The sequence below is a fragment of the Hemiscyllium ocellatum genome, chromosome 17 (assembly GCF_020745735.1).
Source record: "Hemiscyllium ocellatum isolate sHemOce1 chromosome 17, sHemOce1.pat.X.cur, whole genome shotgun sequence".
In the NCBI taxonomy this organism is placed as follows: Eukaryota; Metazoa; Chordata; class Chondrichthyes; order Orectolobiformes; family Hemiscylliidae; genus Hemiscyllium; species Hemiscyllium ocellatum.
The window spans coordinates 6332643-6356230 of NC_083417.1; the positions used below are offsets into that span (position 1 = coordinate 6332643).

General features: G+C 42.3%; 1 protein-coding gene across 4 annotated transcripts in view; it reads left to right on the plus strand.

Annotated features, from left to right (window-relative positions):
* LOC132823865 (cadherin-11-like) overlaps window positions 1-23588 on the plus strand; it is a 270392-nt gene that overhangs the window by 212942 nt on the left and 33862 nt on the right. For all 4 annotated transcript variants that reach the window (XM_060837936.1, XM_060837935.1, XM_060837938.1 and 1 more), the window contains one exon: window positions 4779-4912. In XM_060837936.1, coding sequence (XP_060693919.1) covers window positions 4779-4912 — 134 coding nt within the window. The remainder of the gene's footprint in view (window positions 1-4778; window positions 4913-23588) is intronic.

Consider the following 23588-nt stretch of genomic DNA (forward strand, 5'->3'; position numbering starts at 1 on the left):
GAGGATTACTTGGATAAGTTTGGTCTGTATCCATTGGGATTTAGAAGAATGAGGAGTGATCTTTTTGAAGGATATAAGATCCTCAGGGAGGGTATCTGACACCTTCAAAGCTGAAAAGGTACTTCCCCGTGTGGGAGAGACTAGAACTAAAAGACACAGTTCAAAAGTAAGTGCCAATCAGTTAAGTTGGAGATGAAGGCAAAGTTATCTGTCAGGATGCCATGAGATTTTGGAACTCTTCACTAGGCAACAGTGGAAGCAAGGTCTTGGAATCTTTTAAAGACAAAGACAGTAAGTTACTTGATCAACGAGAGAGTCATAAGGTCTTGGGGATCGGGGTAAAAGTGAAGCTGAAATCTCAATTAGAGCAGCCACCATTTTATCACTTGGTGTAGCAGTCTCGAGGGGCTGAATACTCATTTCCTGCTTCTAATTTATTCATGGGGTTTGAACACAAGGAAAAATTATTTTGTGGGTCTAAAACACTCCACTCAGGCAGACTGAGGAGAGTCCTGAAGAAGGGTCACTGGACCCGAAACATTAGCTCTGTTTTTCTCTCTCCATAGCCGCTGCCTGACCTGCTAATAAACTTGTTCAGCTCTAATGTATACCCTCTAGACAATGTTAACCCTCATGTCCCAACCAATTAAAAATAGTTTGCCAAGTGCGCTGAACAAAGATGTACCCTTTTAAAATTAATAGTCATATGAATATTTAACGTTTCAATATTCCATTGCATGATTACTAACTGAGAGTATCTTCGACATCAATTATTGCTAATATTGTACTCTCAATCATCAGCATCTGACTGACATGAAACTTGGTTTCCATTTCTCACCTCCCCTATCGCCTCTCATGAATGCTGTCTGGTCCTCCCCTCTCCCCACGAATCCCAAGCCCCCACCTTTCCTGAGAGACTGCCCACCTTCATTGACAGCTGGTCTTTCCATCTGCGTTTTATTCTCTGACTAATTAACTACTGTTCCCTCTATCACACAGTGAGAACGATATTTAACCCCTTACCACTGGCAGTAAATTGCAGAAAACTCTGCTTGCTCTGAGCCAGACTTTGAAAATATAAAATAGCCATGCAAGTTGAGGAAAACTCTATTGCTGCAGATGCTCCATTTGGATGACTCCAGATCAGACCTGATCCAGAAGCTGTATGACCAGCCTTCCATTTTCCTTCAGTTTTGACTCAGTGAAATCACTCTCCTCGATCATCTCAATGTCCATCTGCCCCCATTGGTCATGCCTTCACCTCACCGGCAAAACGCTAGCATCAAATCATTCTTTGGGCCCACCTTCTATTCACTCTCCTTTTGGTAATCAAGTCAGTCACTTACAGCTGGCCATTCAGCCCCTTCACCTTCCCCACTTCACACCCACCCCTCCCCTATGCTACCCCTCACTGATCTCCTGTTTGATATTCTCACATGATACATGTTCACACACGTGGATGAGGTGGGTGCACGTTGTCAGTAGCCTGTGTGATGTGACTTTCAGTTGTTGGTTTTTGTAAAACACCTGATCCTGTTCAGTGTCCTCAAAGTGTTTTGTAAGATAGATCACTCTTGAACTGCATTGTTGTGAGGCAAAACAGCCAGCTATTTTGCTCCAATTATTTGTTTCATTCACTTGTGGGATGTGGGCATTGCTGTCAGGGCCCAGTATTTATTAAGTAAAAACACAGACTGCAGATGCTGAAAACCAGAGTCTAGAGTAGAGTGGTGCTAGAAAAGCACTCTATTCCTGATGAAGGGATTTTGCCGGAAACGTCGATTTTCCTGCTCCTCGGATGCTGTCTGACCTGCTGTGCCTTTCCAGCACCACACTAATCTAGAGCCCAGTATTTATTGCCCATCCATAGTTGCCCCTTGAGAAGGTGGTGGTGAGCTGCTTCCTTGAACCGCTGCAGTCCATGTGCTGTAGGTAGACCCACAATGCCCTTAGGGAGGGAATTCCAGGATTCTGACCCAGTGACAGTGAAGGAACGACGATATATTTCCAAGTCAGGATGGCGAGTGGCTTGGAGGGGAAATTGCAGGGGTGGTATTCCCATGTATCTGCTGCCCTTGTCCTTCCAGATAGAAGTGGTCAGGGGTTTGGAAGGTGCTGTCTCAGGATATTTGGTGAATTTCTACAGTGTGTCTTGTAAATGGTACACACTGCTGTTACTGGGCATTGTAGGTGGAGAGTGCAAATGTCTGCAGATGTTGTACATTCACATCAGAAACTATAACAACTCAGTCGATGTTTCAAGACCAATTTCACTTATTTTCAGGAGAAATAGTTTCTGAAAAAAGAGTCAATATCAGACTCTAAATGTTAACTGTGATTTTCTCTGTCCACAGACATTGACATCTGTGGAGAGCACAGCCTTAGAGTCAAGGGAAGACCCTTTACAACAGAGATGAGAGGAAACAGAAGACTGGGGAGGCCAGGTCATTGAGTATATTTAAGACAGGGATAGATACATTCTTGATTGTTTTAGGGTTCAAAGGTTACAGGGAGAAGACAGGAGATTAGGATTGAGAAACTTATCAGCCATGATTGAATGGCGGAGCAGACTCGATGGGCTGAATGGCCTTATTTCTGCTCCTATATCTTATGGTCTTATGGACATTCCTGCTAAGTTACTCTGGCACTTTCAGTTTTTAATTTCAGATTTCCTCCATATTTTGCTTTATTTGTGAATGAACAACAACAACTTGCACTTACCTAGCACCTTTGTAATAGAAAGCGACTCTGAGGCATTCTACAGGAACAAATCAATTTTGATGCTGATTAAGTCATACAATTAGGCAGGAGAAGATCCACGACTCTTGACAAGGAATTCTAAAGATTTTCACCTATCTTGCTTAAACTCAGTCACCAAGATAGAGAGATGACGGGGGTTGGGGAGTCAGTAAGCGTAAGAGGGGAAGGAGGTTATGGCTAAATTCTCCAATTCACAGGGACACTGAACAGTGAAGCAGTACTTGGAAGTTGTTGGTGTATTACTGATCTTCCCTCCGTCCTCATGTAGCTGTGCACTGAGAAGGCAGGACTAGTGAAATCATGTGCACCGTTGAGCGTAAAATCATTTGTCAAATGAACAAATGTCACAGCAACTTTGAGCTGTAGAACTGCTTTCTCAAAATGATGCAACACGCCTGTTCACGTATAATCTCTCATGTTGCAACATTGAATGCATCAGCTCCCTACCTTTTACAAGATGCATGTGGATAGCAATCTGCAGATGGGAGTTGGAGCTATATCCTGGGGAATCAAATAAATCTGTTGCTGAAAACTCTGCACAGATGGGGAGGATATCTACTTCCCACAGAACTGGATGGACTTCGATAATCTTCCACCAGTTTTTTGGCAAACAGCACATGGCAGTATTAAGGAGGTCTACAGGGTATTTACTTCTATACACTTTGATTAGAGTCTGAGAGAGACACAGAGCCAGTTAGTCATTGCTGAGCACCAGAAGGAACCCTTGCCAGTAAATTAATGAAAGCGAAGGATTGCTATTCTAAAAGGTGTTGACATAGAGGGAGTTACAGACTGGGTTTGGGGTGGTTTATATATAGAATAACAGATATGCAAGAGTGAGTTGCACACTGGAATCTAATTGAGGGGTTTGAAGTGGTCAATATATAATATAACAGATACCTGAGATTAAATTACAGACTGGAATCTAATCGAGGGTTTCGGAGTGGTTTATATGCAGAATAACGGATACCTGGGAGACAGTTACAGACTGGAATCTAATCGAGGGTTTCGGAGTGGTTTATATACAGAATAACGGATACCTGGGAGACAGTTACAGACTGGAATCTAATCGAGGGGTTTGGGGTAGTTTATATGCAGAATAACTAATACCCAGGAGTGATTTACACACTGGAATCTGATTGACGGGTTCAGGGTTGGTTTATATATAGAATAACAAACACCCAGAAGTGAGTTATAGACTGGAATCTACTTGAGGGGTTTGGGGTGGTTTATATGCAGAATAACAAATACCCAAAGTGACAGACTTGAATCTAATCAAAGGGTTTGGGGTCGATAACAAGTAATATAGCAGATACCCAGGAGGGAGTTACAGACTGGAATCTAATCGAGGTGTCTGGGTTGTTTATAAATAGAGTAATATCCCTACAAGTGAGTAACAAAATGCAATCTAGTCGAGTGATTCAGAGTCATTTATATATAGAATACCAGATACTTGCGAGTGGGTTAAACACTGGAATTGAATTTTTCTTGGCTAACCCACCTAACTTGCACATCCTGGACACTGTGGGCTATTTGTGCGTTATTGAAGAATAGAGGATATTTAGGGTCTGTTAAAAGGGAATATTCTAGACAGTAGTCATCTGTACTCATGAATAAATTACCCCTAATCTGAACCCTAACTCAAGGGTGGGGTGGTAAGGCTGCATGCTAGGAATCTGATTGATATTTTTGGAGAGAGTGTTGTTGCTAACTCAGCTAATGTATGTTATTGCTGGGGAATGGAGCACTTTCCAGTTAATCAGCCAATGTCTCCCTACATTGTCCAACACACTGCTGGCGTGAGTGAAAAACAGAGGAAAGCTTTCTCAACTGTCAGATTTATCACAGCTTTTTCAGGAGTGGAAGAAGAGAGAGATAATTAAGGGAGAAAGCTGTGAAAGAAATTACTGAGAGATAAAATCAGCGAGCGGACATTTTCACCACAGTATATCCCTGAATCTCACAGTTTGCTTTGTAACTCTTCTGGTTAATGAGTCATTCCATTTTCTTTGGCTCAGATACTCGATTGAACCGCGCTACCTGGACAGAGCGTTCACCATCAATGCACAGAATGGGATTATAAAAACCGCAGAGCCACTGGACAGGGAGCTAACAGAATGGCAAAATATCTCTGTGATTGCAACAGAAGTCAGTGAGTATTGAGAAGCAGATCTCTTTTTAAACTCCAGAGTGACCTGGTTCAATCTGGGTATCAAAGACATTGTGGCTGTTCCTTAAGTGAGTAACTGTGCTGCCGCTAATGAGTCAGCTGTTTCTTTGTATATGGCACTCTTTCAACCAAGTTAGAAACTCCTGGGTTCAAGTACCTTTTCAGAGATTTGTACATGATGCATTTTAGTGCTGCTTGCTGCCAGTCTGAGGGAGTGCTGCATTGTTGGGAGAATCACAGAATCCCTACAGTGTGGAAGCAGGCCATTTGACCCATCAAGAACACACCAATCCTTTGAAAAGCATCCCTCCCAGACCCACCGCTATACCCTATCCCTGTAACGCTGCATGTTGCTTGGCTAACCCACATGGCCTGCACATCCCTCAACGCTATGGGTAATTTAGCATAGTCAATTCACCTGACCTGCACATCTTTGGACTGTGGGAGGAAACCAGAGCACCTGGAGGAAACCCAAGTAGACATGGGGAGAATGTACAAACTCCACACAGAAAGTCACCCAAAACTGGGATTGAACCCGGGTTCCTGGCGCGGTGATGCAGCAATGCTAACCACAGAGCCACCCTAATTGCGAGAAATGCAGAGGAAATTAAAAGAAGCACCAAGAATGTGGTAGCCACATTCTGCAAAACTATCCTTTGTACTCTGAATATTTCTATTTGACTATCTCTGAGCAGTTCAGAAATAAAAATCGATGTGCAGATTACATGCTGTACTTGAAAGTAATTGCTTGTCACTCCACTTTGTAAACACTATTGATTTGGCAAAGCAGTATCTTAAAATAAGAACCTCTCCACTTTTCTCCCTTCTCCATATAATTTTGCTTTTTATTATTCAGTCTCAAGATGTGGGCATTGATAGAAAGACCAACAATTATAGGCCATCCTCTCAGGATCCTGCAATGAGTGATTTGCAGGGATAGTTCAGATGTCAATGATTAATCAAGTATGTTGATATGGGACCAGTGTCATGTGTTGGCTCAGGTTGGATAAGAAGGCACTTAGATGAACTAAATGGTTTCTTGCACAATGTACATGGAAAGCCCAACCAAATGAAGTTGTACCTTTCCTCTATCTCTCTTCTCTTCAATTGTTTCTTTTAATTTCATTTTCTTTCTTTTTCCCTTCCAGAGGTAGTTCTTCTAGAAGGCAATGTTTGTGTTCTTATATAATCCTGTGTTATAGAAAAATCACGCTTTAGAAACAGCGCGTAAAGTATTGATGCTGTAATCACATTACAGCCAACACACGTTTTAAAAGTTTGCACTTTAGAAAGTTGCCCCTATTTGTCAATCACCTTATAGTGAATTTACATTAACAAAACACACATTATAGCAGAATGACCTGCATTTCATTTTCCTTCTTATTTTATTGCCATTTTTACTCTTTCTCTGTGCTTCTTTCACATGTAAAGTGGGCATATTGTGGAGGGAGCTATACTCTGTATCTGTCCTGAGGGTCTCTGATGGAGATGGTGTATATGTTTCACATCACGGATACATTAATGGTGGTAGAAATTGATGAAAATGGAAGATGCTTCAATGAATTACCCCTGAAAAATAGAAAATAAACATGAGATGCAAAATTAACACAACCAAAAATCCCCAGTCAATGTGAACTGGGGGCTTAGACAGTGTGATGACATATATCAGTATTCCGTCTCTGAGTATAGTTCTAATAACTCACTATTTAATCAATGAAACAAATTACAAATTTAATTCACAAAGGGTTTGATGAATTAATGGTTTCATTATTCTGACACTGTTTAGCCCACATGGGAAACTGCATTTAGATTCTGTCTCTTATTATAAGTGCGTGGCTTCATCATATTCTATGCTCCCTTCGACATAATTGTTCACTGAGTATTATCATGTTAGAAACAATCCTGGTGATTAGTGTTTTGAGAACAGGTAAACAATGGTGAGAGCTTGACGACACTGCACACAAATTAACAAGGTCCTTGCCAAGTCTAGACAACAACTATTACTTAGACTAGATTACCTCCCACCCAGACCCATTCCCCTACATTTACCCCTACTCCTAACACTACAGGCAATTTAGCATGGCCAATTCACCTAACCTGAACATTTTTGGATTGTGGGAGGAAACCATCTCAGACACGGGGAGAATATGCAAACTTCACACCGAGAGTCACCTGAGGCGGGAATTGAACCTGTGCTAGCCACCGTGCCACCCCAGCAGATGGTTTTTCCAGCAGCAGTGTTTTTGTGACCTATCCTCTCCCAATATGCAAAAAAGAATTTCTGAAATGTAGCTGCCTGCTGGAATTAATTGAATGGGTTGCACGTCCAGTTATGGGTGAGCTCAAAGTTATTTCTTTGTGTTTTCAAACCTTCAGGAATGTTCAAATACAAAAACAGTAATCTCCTGAGCAAAATTCCAGGAGAAAGAACAAGGAACTGATTTTTTTGGAATTATTTTCTTTGAACAGTCTTGTAGAAGTAGAGGGTGGGAGGAAATAGCCACTTGACTGCATGAAGCCATTAGATATGATTTATCACTTCTTGAAACAGTCAGGAATACACCCAATCAGAATTGGTAATTCATTCATTCATTGGCAGTCCCTCGCAGATGTGGATGACTCCCTCCACTCTCAGGGTAAGTCCAGCTGTATGACCGATGGGGCTACCACAGATCTGTTACACTTGGGGCACAGGGTGGTCCTGGGAAGTGGGTGGTTGGGGTGTGGGTGTGGCAATATGTTCCTTTCGCTGTTTCCCCACAGATTCTGCTTTTCCCCGATGACAAGGTGCTCCACTCCTTCCTGGCTGCGCCACCTCCACTCTTGGGCCAGTGATTCCCAGGTGTGTGTAGGAATGCCACACTTCCCCAGTGAGGCTTTGAGGGGATCCCTGAAGTGCTTTCTCTGTCCATCTGGGGCTGGTCCGCTGTTTCAGAGCTGGGAGTCTCGTGTTGATCATTTGTAACACTATTCAAGCAGTGTCTGCATATAAGCAAAATCTGTTGGATGATAGAAATGAACTTTTTCAAAAATTATGTGATTTGGGTATCACTGGCTAGGTGAGCATTTATTGCCCTTCCCTAATTACCCCGAGGGCAGTTAAGAGTCAACCACATTGCTGGAGTCATGTTTAATCCAGACCAAGTAAGGATGGCAGATTTCCTTCCCTAAGGGAACCAGATGATGTTTCCAACAATAGTTCCATGGTCATCAAATTTTTATTAAATTCAAATTCATCATCTACTCTGGTGAGACGTAAACTCAAGTCCCTGTGGCCATAACTGGGGTTTCTGGGATTAATGGTCTGGCAATAATGTCACTACACCCCCATTGCTTTTCCACAATCTAAAATAGAGAATACTGCAGAAACTCTGCAGGTCCAGCAGCATCTGTGGAGAGAGAACGAGAGTTAATTTTTCAGGACGACTTCTTCAGAACTGAAAGAAGATTAAAATGGTGGTCTTTCATACTTTTGACAGAGGAGTGAGAGGAACAGATGATGTGTAGACCCAACGCAAAAGACAGAGGTGTTGGTAATGGTGGCAAAAGAGGAATAGAGATGGGTGTAAATTGACATAAAGTGAAAATGAGATGTTGAATATAACCCTCACCTTGCCTTCTCAAATGGGCATGAAAATCTTCTCAATGAAGAGCAGGAGAGCTATTCCCTGTTTCTTGACAAATATCTAACCCTCAGGCAGCGCATTTAGGAAGCGAGGTGATCTGGCCGTTGTCATATTGTTGTTTGGGAGAGTTTGCTGTATGCGTGTTGGTTGAACTGATCCCTGCATTACAACAGCTACAAGGTATTTAATTGTGTGTGAAGCATTTTGGGACATCCCAAACTTGTAAAAGGTGCTACACAAATGCAAATCTTTCTTTCATATTTCTCTGTGGCTGAAGATGTGTCTTCACCTCTTCTGCCCTATGTTTGTTTTCCTGTGCTTTATCTGACTATTTATAGCTATCTTTTCGTGTTGCCGTGAACAGGCAGTCTCCCAAAAGGGCCAGTTCAAACTTCTCCTCAGGTCTGCAGTCTTCCACTGTCGATTTTTCTGTTCTCTTTGACACAGCAGTTAGTCGTTTAAACAGAAGCGTCTTTGATGGGAAACCTAGCGGTTCACCCTGACTGACACTTGAGTTCATTGAACTGAAAATTGGAGCAGTGATAGTTCATGAGTTTGCTAGCTGAGCCTTTCAGAGACTGCATACTTCAGGATATCTCCTCTCAGACTGTGAATCCTCTTAGTTAACCATCCTATTTCAAAGATTCATGTTTGAAGGACAGGTAAACAATACTCAGAGAGCCAATGGTCTCGCTCAGTTCAAATGGCAACCCTTCTTGTCACTCTGTTGTGAAGGCTTAATACTTAATTTTTTTATGAATCTCTGTACCAAGGATTGTGGAAATCTGCATTGTTTCTCCTCAAAGCATTATAGTTGCTTTATTTACTAAAGACTCCCCACCTGAGATTACAACTTTCAGGTTGATGTCTTACTGGAACAGTATTTGGAGCAGCTGGTGATTAGCCAGTTTAAGGGAAAGAGAGTCCTGATTCACCTCTACTTTTTATGAACAAAAAAACCTACCACCCATTGTAAGGGCACAGTGAAACCTGATTTTCCTCTTGACAATCAACTGGAAGATTTCTTGAATACTGCTTTTTCTGAGCAAGCCCAGTCTGCCAAGATCCGAGAGACTTTTGGTGTGATTTATCTAGAAATGACAGAATTCCCAATCAATGGCCATCAGAACACTCTACACTGTAGTGTTTTGCTTCAAAACGTAGCCATTAATTGTCAAAGGTACTTTTTTTTTTACAAAATTATTCCCTACAGAGAGAAGTTTGTTATTTTTCTTTCCCTAGTCCTTGTGTAAATGGTGTGCATTCGTACATTGTGGAATTAGCGGAGTCAGGTACTTCTGCACCTATATTTAAAACACTGTGTAAACTAGTTTTACATCTACATAAATATCATTGTTAAGTGTCACAATCAATCAATAACTTTGTTATTTATTAAAGAAACCTGATTGGTGGATGTTTGTGTTTTAAATCTAAAGTAGAAAATTGGGGCTAACATTTAAATTTATGTATGTTACCCATGGTGTAATGAGACGAAATAGAGACGTGCACTTTTCCCATCCCAGTCATAACATTTCCAAAATAAATCCTTCTTGCTACATCCCTATTCTCACTCAACAAGGCAAATTGTCTGAAATTAATTCTTAAAAATGTGTTGCTGGAAAAGCGCAGAAGGTCAAGCAGCATCCAAGGAGAAGGAGAATCAACGTTTCGGGCATAAGCCCTTCTTCAGTACAGACAGGGTGGATGGCAAAAAGCTTTTTCTCAGAGTGGGGTGGTCTCAATTACTATCAATCATGAGTTCAAAGTGAGAGGGGAAAAGTTTAAGAGAGATATGCGTGGAAAATTCTTTACACAGAGGGTGGTGGGTGCCTGTAATGCGTTGCCAATGGAGGTGGTGACGGGCACGATAGTGTCATTTAAGATGGATCAGGACAGATACATGAATGGGCAGGGAGCAGAGGGATACAGATCCTCAGAAAATAGGTGACAGGTTTAGATAGAAGATTTGGATTGGCACAGACTTGGAGGGCCGAAGGGTCTGTTCCTGTGCTGTAAGGTTTTTTTTATTCTTTGTTCTTTTGTTCGTTATACCACAGGATCTTGTTAAAATGGCGACACTGGGGGACAAACCCCATGCCTCAGACTTGCAAAGTATGGATTGTGTAGAATCTTTGGGGGGATAAACTGGGAGAAGGGAAGTTGTGTTTTCTTAATTGAACACTGAACTCACCGAGTAGTAAGGAGAAACACACAATGACTTAGAAGACAGTTGTCAGAAATGAATGGACTGGTGGCTGTTCCCTATTTGTTATAATTTGAATCTTGCTGTGTAAGTATAGGCTGCTGTATTTTTGTCAACGCTGCTCTTCAAAAATCATTTCTTGGCTTTGAAGCACTTTAAGGTGCCCTGAAGCAATGAAAGGCATTCCTTTAATGTGAGTTATTTCTGTCTAAAATGAAGCACAAAAACACGAAAATTTAATTAGTATTATCCCACATTATTTTTCTTCAGGCCTTATTACGTTTCCTCATCGTGGGCCTGCAAGATGGATTCCATTTTCTCAAGTGGATCGTTTCCGCACACCATGTACAACTTGACTATTTATGATTGTCACCCACCCTGCACAGTCCATATATAGTCCATGGACAGCTACCCAGGTGGAAGCTGTGGGGGAGTGTTAACGTCCCTGGCTTGGGTGGCACGGTGGCACAGTGGTTAGCACTGCTGCCTCACAGCGCCAGAGACCCGGGTTCAATTCCCGACTCAGGCGACTGACTGTGTGGAGTTTGCACATTCTCCCCGTGTCTGCGTGGGTTTCCTCCGGGTGCTCCGGTTTCCTCCCACACTCCAAAGATGTGCGGGTCAGGTGAATTGGCCATGCTAAATTGCCCGTAGTGTTAGGTAAGGGGTAAATGTAGGGGTATGGGTGGGTTGCGCTTCAGTGGGTCAGTGTGGACTTGTTGGGCCGAAGGGCCTGTTTCCATACTGTAAGTAATCTAATCTAACTCCATAGATTAATGAGCTCAGATTCCACAAGACTGAAGGTGAAATCAGAATGTGATTAAAAGAATATTTATTTTTTACTTGAAAAAGGCTACCATCAGGATATCCATGAAACCATTACCAATTGTTGTAAAAGACAGTTTGATTCACTAATGTCCTTTAGGGAGGGAAGATTTGTTATTCTCATCTGATTTGACCACACCAGATCCACAAAGATAGGGCTGGCTCTAAGGTGCCCTTTGAAGTAGCCCTCACAAGGACCATTTAGGGATGGGAAATAACAGCCGGCCCAGACAGCAGTGTCTACATCCCATGAAAGAGTTTTTAAAAAAATGTGTCATAAGATGAACTCTCCCAACCCATTTACTTTGTTGAAAGATGACAACTTCCTCAATAGAAGTAGGCGGTGGAGGCTGAGGGGAGACTTGGTTGGGGTTGATAGCATATTGGAATGCAAGCTAATGTTGATGGCCAGAATCTTTTTTCCCAGAGTTGAAATGTTTAATAATAGGGTGCATTTAAGATGAGAGGAAGGATGTTGAAAGCAGATGTGAGGTGTGCAGCGAGTGGTAGGAGTGTGGAACATGCTGCTGGGATGGAGATGGGGGCAGTTGCAATAGAGGTGTTTATGATAAAGACATGAATATGCAGGAGATGGAAGGATATGCACCAAGGATAGGCAGAAGGTATTAGTTTAATTTGGTGTCAAGTTCAGCACAACATCATGGGCAGAAGGGCCCGTTCCTGGGCTGTGCAGTTCTGTGTTTTATGTTTGAAATCTTCCTTTAATCCCACGTCTGAGACCACACATCATGGTATAATCCTATTTTTTAATCATTCATGGAATGTAGGCATCACTTGCTGAGCCAGTATTTATTACCCATCCCTAGTTGTCCCTTGAGAAGATGGTGGTGAGCTGCCTTCTTGAACTGCTGCAGTCCGTTTGGTGTAGATAAAGGGCTGTTAATCCGTTAATCCTTTGCCACAGCCTGGTGCTGTGAGTTCAGATCCCGACCCTTCAAGTTGATGGAATTTAAGTTCAATGAACAAATTCTGATGATGAAATCTAGTCACAATGATAGTTCACATGAAACTCTCATCAGTTGTTGTAAAATCACCATCTAGTTCACTGAGGTCCTTTGGAGAAGGGGATTGGCAGTCCTTACCTGGTGTTGTCTACACTGTCCTCTGAAATGGCCAAGCAAGTTACCCTGTTCAAGGGCAGTTGGTGATGGACAACAGGTGATGATCTTGCCAGTGACATCCATTTCCCATGAGGGAATAAAGATGAACTAATGTTTGCAATCCTTTCACCAGGCTCTAAATTTGTTTAAAATGTATTATATGGGTGCTTTTTCACAAATGTTTATTGCTTCACCTCGGTCACTTTAAACAAATAAAAAGAATTCACAGAGAGCAGTTATATTTTCAAAGATTATTTGGAGTTCAAAAACTGTCATGTTTGGCACAATTCTCTAGTGCTGTAAGTCCCAGTTTGTAACAAGTAAGGTATGTGGTGAATCTTCCATCATGGCAAGGGGAAAGGGGAAAGGCAAACTTGCGTTTAATTAGCACTTTCCATGACCACAGAACACCTCAAAAAAACTTCCCATCTGATTAAGTATATCTTTTCCCATGTCTTCCAATCATAGTGACTGTCATCTTGTAAGAACCCAATCAGAGCCTGTGTTTTTTTTAAACGGCTAGGAACAGTGTTCCCATTTAAAACATAATGCATTATTCAGATGATGAGATATTGGTCTATTTTCTTTAAGACTTTAGTGACTATGGATTAAATCCATTTAAAGGTCAATTCTTATTCATGCTGGTGATTAGACTGTGGCATCATTTGTACATAGGTCAGTTAAGGAGTTCCTGATATTTCATCTCTGGAATTTTCTATTGCTTCAGAATATGGCTGATCAACAATTCATGTCTTTAAGAGCTAGCAGAGAAATGTTTAGTTGATAGGTGTAACATGTGAAACAGGAGTAGGCCATTCGGCTGTTCAAGCCTGCTCCACAATATGATATGATTATGGCTGATCATTCAACTCAGTCCCCTGTTCCTGACTTCCCCCCCATACTCTTTGATCCCTTTAGCAACAAGAACAATATCTAACTCCTTCTTGAAAACATCTAATGTTTTAGCATCGACTGTTTTCTATGGCAGAGACTTCCACAGCTTCCACTCTTGGGCTGGCAGGACTGTCAGATGAGGAAAGACTGGAATGACTGGGCTTATGTTTGCTGGAATTTAGAAGAATGAGAGGGGATATCATAAAAATACATAAAATCCTGATGGTTCTGGACAGGCTAGATGCAGGAAGAATGTTCCCAATGTTGGGGAAGTCCAGAACACGGGGTCATAGTCTATGAATAAGGGATAAGCCTTATGAGATGATGAAGAATTTCCTCACTCGGACAGTTGTGAATTGTCTCCCACAGGAAGCTAGATTCTGGATCAGTGGTGCTGGAAGAGCACAGCAGTTCAGGCAGCATCCAACGCTATTGGGGCCAGTTCATTCGATAGATTCAAGAGGGGGCTGGACATGGCCCTTGCAGCTAAAGGGATCAAAGGGAATGGGGAGAGGGTGGGAATGGGATACTGAGATTGCAGGATCAGCCATGATCAGATTGATTTGTGGAGCAGGCATGAAGGGCTGAATGGCCAACTCCTGCACCTATTTTCTATGTTTCTCTGGGTGAGGAAGTTTCTCCTCATCGCTGTCCTAAATGAGCTACCCTGTATCCTTAGCTTGTGATCCATTGTTCTTGATTTCCAGGTCACCAGGAACATTCATCCTGTGTTTACCCTGTCTAGTCCTATTAGAAATTCTTATATTTCTGTAAGATCCCTCATTCATTCAACATCCATATGAATACAGTCCTAACTGATGTAGAAACAGAGATTGCTGGAAAGGGTCAGCAGGTCTAGCAGCACCTGTGGGGAGTAATCAGAGTTAATGGGCCAAAACGTTGTCTGTCCTGCCCCTCGGATGCTGTCTGACCTGCTGTGCTTTTCCAGATTCACACCTACAGACTCTGACTTCCAGCATCTGCAGCCGTTACTGTCTCCAAGTCATCCTTCCTCACTTTGTCATTTAATGATCTAGTCCCTCTTCTATGTCCCTCATATTCTCTTCAATCCTGCTCTCCCAGGAATCAGCCTATTAAAGTGTGATTTACATTAAGGTGAAATTGTGTCCCCCAAACCTTGGCACTTACACTGTAGATAGGCAAAATATTACAGATGCTGCAAATCTGGAATATGATTAGAAGATGCTAGGAATGTCCCACAGGTCTCGCAGCACCTGCTAGTCAGAGATTAATAGGTTCCCGAGGCAGGTCAGTAACCTTTATTCAGAATTATCTAGTCAGACATTCTGGGAATGTTGTTCCTGGCGTCTTCACTGTCCTGCATTTTGGAAAATATGATCCTTTATGTTTATCATCATAAGAAAATGAAGATTCCAGGTGCTGAAACTCAGCTGTTTGTTTCTTCAGTGAACCAGAGGCAATGGTTTGCATTTCTGAGACAGAGGAACGTTCAATTGCTTTGTCAGGCATTTGCAGCTGGAGAAAAGAGGCAGGCAGCTTCACCTTGTGTTTACACAAAGGCCACAGTAAAAATGTAAAATGTAAAGATATGTGGTAATATTATTGCTTTAGCGCATACATTTCTTGTCACAGACTTTATGGATCGCACTCCTGTGCTGAGATAACTTATAAACCATGAAAAGTTGCTACACTGATTGTAGCTTTCATAGGTTTATGTGGCTCACTCTGAAAGCACAATCCAATTCCCCAGTGCAAGTGAAAATTCCCTCAGTCAGTTCTTCATCATTCTGGCTTTTACAGAAGCAGACTCCTGGGCTATTTGTTGTCTGCAAAGTAACGAAAGGTCTTAGTGTGAACTGTACCAATTGAATCTCTGCACACATACTGAATGTTTCCATTGCTTCTGCACACAGACTCCCTACGGTATCGATTCAGGCCATTCAGCCCACACCAAGCCACTGAAGGACATACCACCCAGACCCACTCCCTTATCGTTCCCATGTCTAACCCACCGAGCTTGCATATCCCTGAATACTATGGGTAATTTAGCATGGCCAATCCACCTAGCCTGCACATCCTTAGATTGTGGGAGGAAACCAGAGCACCTGGAAGAAACCCACACAGACACAGGGAGAACATGTAAACTCCACACAGGCAGTCGTCCGAGACCGGAATCGAACCTGGATCCCTGGCACTGTGAGGCAGCCATGCTAACTTCTGAGCCGCCCTTGCCACCACCACAACCAAAAGAGAAACAGGAAATATATCAAGCTGTCTGTCAGATTTGTTTCTTGGCTTTGCTTGCAAGTCTGGAATCTTTTTTTCTGTGCCCATTAAACAATTTGATACAACCGATAATCAAAGCTGACCGAAATGTCAGAGGTTTTCCTGCTAAAGCGCACTGCCGGGCTAAATTTTAAGTTAGAAACCCCACAATGTGGGAAACCTTGATTTTCTCTGGAGGAGAAAGTGAGGACTGCAGATGCCGGAGTATCAGAGCTGAAAATGTGTTGCTGGAAAAGCGTAACAGGTCAGGCAGCATCCAAGGAACAGGAAATTCGACGTTTCGGGCATAAGCCTTCATTCCTGATGAAGGGCTTATGCCCGAAACGTCGAATTTCCTATTCCTTGGATGCTGCCTGACCTGCTGCGCTTTTCCAGCAACACACTTTCAGCTCCTTTTCTCTGGAGGAGCCAATTATTGACTAGAAGGTGAACTCACACTGGAAGGACTGATGCTGGATGGACGTTCTGAGCTGGGAGGTCAATCTGAGGTCTCCCAGTTTAATAGGAGCAGCAATGTTCTTTAAGTATTGTTGAGAAAGATTTTTTGAACCTTTTCATCTTGTACCTGTGAGGACAGTTTGGAGGAAGTCCCCATGTTACGGTGGACAATAAATTTATATTGTCTGAGAAGAGACTGCTGATCGGTTGGCAGATGGATAATGATTGGTACATTTGAATTGTTTTGATTTATTGTAGTCACGTGTACCTAAACGCAGTGAAAACCTGTGTTTGGTGAGCAGTACAGGCAGATCATAGCAAACAAGGACATACAAATCTGGGGGCACGTAGACAGAGTGAGGCACACAAGGTTTCAGTTGCATAGGAGTTACACAAAGCAAGATCAACATTATTTGAAGTTAGAGGATCCATTCATCAGGGAAAAAGCTGTTCTTGAGCCTGTTTGTGCATGTGTTCAAGCTTCTGCATCTTCTGCCTGATGGAAGAGGTTGTAAGAGAGTGCATTCTGATCAGATTTGTTGCTCAGGTGGAGATTCTGGTTGTAAGTTTGCTCGCTGAGCTGGAAGGTTCATTTTCAGATGTTTCGTCACCATACTGGGTAACATTATCAGTGAGTCTTCATCCGGAGGCTCACTGAAGATGTTACCTAGTATGGTGATGAAACGTCTGAAAATGAACCTTCCAGCTCAGAGAGAAAGCCTACATCCAGTTGTAAGAGAACATCACTGGGTGGGAGGGGCCTTTGATGATTTTGGCAGCCTTTCTATGGCACTGAGAAATGTAACTGGACTCCGTGGATGGAATGTTGGCTTCCAAGAATGTGTCAGTTAAATGATGGTGGCTAAGGTTTGTTTAAATTTAAACTGGAAAGGCCGATTTGATTGGTCAAGGCATTGCCCCAAGGAATGAACCAATGAATGGCATTTGCCTAGTTTGTCCAGTGTCTGTATGTGTTCTTTCTATCTGCAAAGAACCGAGGTTCATGTATTAATGAACATAGCATCTAAGAGGTGCGAGGGCAGCACATTGCCAACCGACAATCCTAAATTGGTGGTCAGCGAAATTCTTAGAGCACTTGGGATTATTTAGCAAATGTCGTCCTATCATAGCATCACGTCCAATGCTACAGAAAGCTACTTTGGATTTTGAAAAGGTGGGTTCCCTGGATATGGTCAATATCATGCTGGTCATGACCAGCTATCGTGGCATGATGTTTGATATGATCTGCCAGTGCTTAGGACATATACCCTACATACCTGGCATTATACTGTCACCGAAATTCATATACTAGATCAATCATTTGTGTGACAGACGGTACATTTTTCTTTGTAAGGATATAAGTTGGAGTTTGGCTCTCTCCAACTTATTTAAGTCAGGCTGCCTGAATAGGCAAAGAGAGGCTGGGTGATAGTGAACCAACGGTGAAGTGATTAAGATCAGGATTGCTCATGAGGCCAGATTCAGAAGTGCACAGAGATCTCGGGGAGCTATGGGGCTGGAAGAGTTACAGAGGTGGGAAGGGGTTCAACCAAGGATGGATTTGAAAAATAGCATGAGGCTTAAAATCTTGGCATTTTTTAAATGAAAACCTGTGTGGATCAATGAATGCCTGGGTGGTGAGTCAAGAAGACTTGGTGTGTAGATGTGTTTCCACTGATTGTATTTTCATTGAAACTAGATGTGGGATGTTCACCAAGGCCATGTAGAGATACTGAAACCTACACGTAGTGAATGAGATTTCTACGTGTAGACCAGCTGATTGTTACAAAATCAGTCAAATAATATTACAAAGGCAGAAACGGATGAGGGCAATGATGGTGCAAATATGTGACACCATGGTTGCAAACAGACTAATTTAATTTCAGTTGCTGGAAAGCAGGATCAAGTCTACAAGAGTTGGAGTTCTGATCAAACTCAACCTCTCCTGCTGTGGCGAATGTGAATGATAGTGTCCTCTATAAGTGCTTCAGCTGAGACCAACTAATGATTGAGACTCAAAATTGGACACTTGTTTAAATTTGAGTAGAAATAATTGATTCTGAGTTTCCAAGATGGAGTTAGTTATGTGAAATAACTGCCCAGAGGCCGGTATCCCATCACCAAGTCACCCTTTATTTACATGTGCACAGTACACTGGCTGTGACCAGTCAGCTTGGAGTCAGTGCCTAAAGTGAGGAGATTCCAAATCCCCTGTTCATCTCAGTCAGCCAGGGGTTCCTGATTGCCCCAGGATAACAACCCCAATCAGGGATCTCATCGTCAATGTGATCCACCTAGTTCCAATCACTACAAAATAGTTCTTAGAACTAAAGGGAATAACAAAGTCAAAAAGTGTGGCGTTGGAAAAGCACAGCAGGTCAGGCAGCAAGTGAGGAACAGGAGAGTTGACCATTTCATCAGGAAAGATGAAAGGCTTATGCCTGAAACGTCAACCCCCCTGCTCCTCAGGAAAAAGGCCCTTTGGCCCAACAAGTTCATACTGACCTTCCAAAGAGTAACCTATCTAGACTCATTCCCCTCTGACTAATACCCCTAACTCTATGGGCAATTTAGAATGGCCAATTCACCCTAATCTGCACATTTTTTGGACTGTGGGAAGAAACCCACGCAGACACAGGGAGAGCGTGCAAACTCCACACAGACAGTTGCCTGAGGCTGGATTCAAACCGAGGTCCCTGGTGCTGTGAGGTAGCAGTGCTAACCACTGAGCCACCGTGCCAACCTTGCTATTGCCTGACCTGCTGTGCTTCTCCAGTGCCACACCTTTTGACTCTGACTCTCCAGCATCTGCAGTCCTCACTTTCTCTTGTATTGAATAACAGAACAGGCTGGGAGGGCTGAATGGCCTAGCCATGTTTTCTCAGTTTCGATTGGTATGAGTGGTTTAGTTTTGGGTGTGTGGGATCTCCTCACAGCAGCGAAAGCATTTTCGATGTTCAGTCACTGTCATATTGTAGGGAATCAACTCAATCCAGTTTGTAACAGCAAGCTGCCACAGTGACGTAACAACTGGGTATTCTGTTTGGAGTGATGTTGTTTGAAGGTTAAATGATCCTGGAAGAATTCTCGTTTTTTGTTTTGAAGTAGTAGCATGGGTCCATCAGAGAAGGAAATGGGGACTTGGTTACCAGCAGGTGGTTCATGGAGCAGTGCTGGGGTGAGTGTACATTGTGTGCACAATTCCCTGGGATGGGATTAGCATTACCAACCTCTTCATTCCGAATCGAGAGCGCTGACAGTGAAACAGATGGTTGCATAGCTCATTGCCATTTCATATTGAGCCTGTGGAAATAAGAGCCTCTTTATTGCAGCATTCGGTGTTGCATGTAATATATAAGTTTGGAAGTGTTGATGAAAGCTGTGGGCTGCAGGGGGATATCAATGACCTGGTCAGGGTGGAGGCAGGGGGGGAGAGGGAGTGCAGCAAGTATCAAAAGGAATTCAGTCCAGAGAGATTACGCATTCGGGGAGGACAAACAAGGATTTGCAGACAATAAATGGTAGCATTTTGAAAGGTGCGGGAGAACTGAAAGGTAGCAGAACATTTAGGAGAGAATCATAGACTCCCTACAGTATGGAAGCAGGCTATTCAGCCTATTGAGGTACCAGGGTGCATTTGCAGTCCTCACTTTCACCTGTTCAGCCTATTGAGTCCACACTGACCCTCCAAAGAGCCTCCCACCCCATCCATGTCACTCTATATTTCCCATAGTAATCCAGCTAATCCTGCACATCTTTGGACTGTTGGAGAAAACCAGAGGAAACCCACACAGACATGGAGAGTGTGTGTAAACTCCACACAGGCAGTTGCCTGAGGGTGGAACCAAACCCAGGACCCTAGCTCTGTGAGGTAGCAGTTCTAACCACTAAGCCACTGTGCTGGCCTCTTGTTGAGGTAGTCAAAAAACTTATGGAGCACTTTCCTTCATTGCCTGAGAACTAGAGTGCTAAGGGCAGGGAGATTGTGCTGGAATTGTGTGAGAACACTGGACAGAGTTCTGACACCTTATTAGCATTCCAGTCGAAATGTCGACTCTCCTGCTCCTTGGATGCTGCCTTACCAGCTGTGCTTTTCCAGCGCCACACTTTTCGACTGAGATAAGAGTCGGATGTGCAATACTGCTTAGCACTTCTCAAGAAGAATGCAGACCCACTTGAGAAGGTACAGAGGAGATTGAGAAGGAATAGATAGTTTTCACTCTGACAAAAGATTGGATAGGCTGACTTTGTTTTCTTCAGAACTGTGGAGTCTGAAGGGAAATGTAATAAAATTGTAAGAGACTTGGACAATGTGGATAGGAAGGGCCTGTTAGAGTAAGAAAGGCATCAATAAATAGGAGGCACAGATTTAAAGGAATTTGTGGAGATATCAGAGGTAATGTGGTAGAAATATTTTCACTGGAAGTCACTGATTAATAGCGGTACAGCAGATATGCTCACCCATTTTTAAGCAGCCATGGATTTACATGAAGTGTTGTGGCCTGTGAAGCTAGTTAATGGGATTAGATTTGATAGCTCTTTTCAGGCTGGCACATTAATGACTGGCTGAATGGCTTCTGTTCCATATTGCTATATCTTATTGTCATGCCCAGTGTAGACAGGAAGGTGTTATAAATCTTAAAGTTGCATTTTTACAACTGCAGACAGACCTGAAAAGCAAGTACCTAACTAAATATGGACCATCACAGCCACTTATGAAATTCTAGAAGTCCTTTGCTTAAAGGTGAACCATCAACAAACAAGTCCAGATTATACCAACACATCATTCTGCCTTAATCTGGACAATGGATCCGTTGAACCATGAATGTGAGGTGAATATGAAATGAATCTTATCAACCTTCCATTATATAGTGATGGCTCCACCAGTACCGATTAAACACCTGGCTCTCTCAAACTCACAAGCTATGAAAAGCCACAAGGCAGGATGTTTATTGGCTTAACACATCACTTTACTTTGAAAAGGACTTTAGTCTTAGGACAAGTCACATGGGTTAAAGAAGCTACACCTGTTGCTTGCTTTCAAAAGTAGCATCAAAGTGTGTTCTGACACAGGTGTCATGTGAAACACTACCTGAAAAATGACTGGATCAACCGAAAGACCAATATGCAGCCAAGTTTGTTCCAACTTCAGGTTCACCTGACCGATGATCTCCCACCAATTAAATGGAAGGAAGCTACTGAAAATCTTTTGCTTTTACAAGACTCCCTACACCAGCTAAGACTTCAATTCATCCAAGAAACTACGGGCCTGTTACAAAAGTGACTGAAATGGTTCCACATTTAATAATTTTTATGCTTTTTTCATTAGCATGTAATCTTTGTGTGCATGGTAATTTGTCTGAGACATCAACTTTCAGGACACATTGTGACAAAAATTAACTTTATTTTTAAATTCACAAAAACTGGCTGCGAGAACCATTTATAAATTATACTTCAGTGCAAGAACACCCATTAGTCTGGTCTATTTAAACATTTTGATTATATATTTAAAAAATTAAAAATTCTGTCAGTGACACTAGCTTAAGATGTGTGATAATTTTTTTTAAAGTTTCCTCTATTCATTATAAAGGTCAATTTTTGGGTCTGGTCTGTAATTGCAAACATCAAAGCCTTAAAAATCAGAAAGCAATTTCAAACTCTGGTGCACATGTCCACTGCAATGCCAAATAATGTTCAGGTGAATCCATCTAACCAGGTAATTTCTGAGGAGAGTAACTTATGTTTCTTCAGTTCCCTTTCTAAAAGCAGGCTCAACCCCCAGAGATCTTCAATTGGAGAGTGAAGAGGACAGATCCAAAATGTTCCCCAGTTGGAACAGGGATCGATCTCTGTGTTGTTAGAACCAATCTGATGCATGCTGGCCTTCCAGTTCAATGATCCAGCATTACCCGTTTTCCCACAAGACCTACTGCAATTCAATGAACACATGCTGCATGAAACTATTACTGTCCTCTATATTAATTCCCTTATCAAGTTCTGGTTAAGAAGCAATTAACTTTGAATAGACATTCCTTCAGTCTGAACTGAGCTAAATATTTAGACAGGGCAAATAGTTACTATCTGTGATTTGGATTTATGTCTGAACTTATAGCAATAAACACAGCTTACTACACACACACACACACACACACACACACACACACACACACACACATTAACTCACACATGCCCACATGGGGACACACACACAGAGACAGACAAACACACAGACACACACAGAAACAGACACACACACATGCACACAAGACACACAAACAGATACACACGCACATTAACTCACACATGCCCACATGGGCACACACACAGAAACAGACAGACACGCAGACACACACAGACACCCACACACATTCATTGTCTGCAATGCGCTAGTAATTTGGGGTTACCATTTCTGACAAACAGCTTGGTTGACCTGAGGAATGCTCCATCTGATTAGCATTTGGCTAAGCACTAATCTGGTCAAAACTTCCTCTGAGTAAGAGCACAAGATCAAAGCCACTCAGTCATTGTCATTGTGGTAAAATGTTACTGTGTGCGCCCACTAGATTGCTTTTCAGTGCAGTATAGCTTACAAGCCTTTAGTTTCTCTGGCATTGATTTCAGGTTAACTTTGGCATGTTGAAGTTACTTTCCCAAAGAACTGAAAGCAGTATTTCATATCTAAGTGCTGTTCTTGTTGAGCTTTCAGCTCCTCATCCAACCTTGAATAAATTTTAACTTAATTCATCCTATTTTTTCAGATGTTGCACCTGTTACAGTTGGCACAAAACTGCTAAGTCAGTGAAAGATGGGAGTCCAGATTTCAGTCAGAATTGGAGTTGTCCATCAGCTGCTGTCTGTGTTCCAGACTATCATTTAAATTTGAAGCTTAATTTCGAATTACTGTGGGCAATTATGTTGGAATGAAAACCCATTCACCTGACTCTTGAGAGTTCGACTGATTCTGAGAAGTTATCACACTTTCCCTGAGCCACTTCCCACACAGACCATATTTAGTCTTGACTATAAGCTTTGTTCTGAGTGGAGAGCATTTTTGTGGGTCAATTGTTCTAAAGAAGCCATGATGGTCTCAAAAGATTAACTCCATTTCTCACTCCAGAAATGTTTCCAGACCTGCTGAGTTTCTCCAGCAATTCTCTGTGTTGATAAGATAGGCATGAATTTAAATTTGACTCCAGATTTGGCTCCGTTGATTGCCCTGGGGTTGATGTTATTTTTTTTTCCTTCCTTTGTACATTGTTTGCTTATTAATAAATCTCACCTTC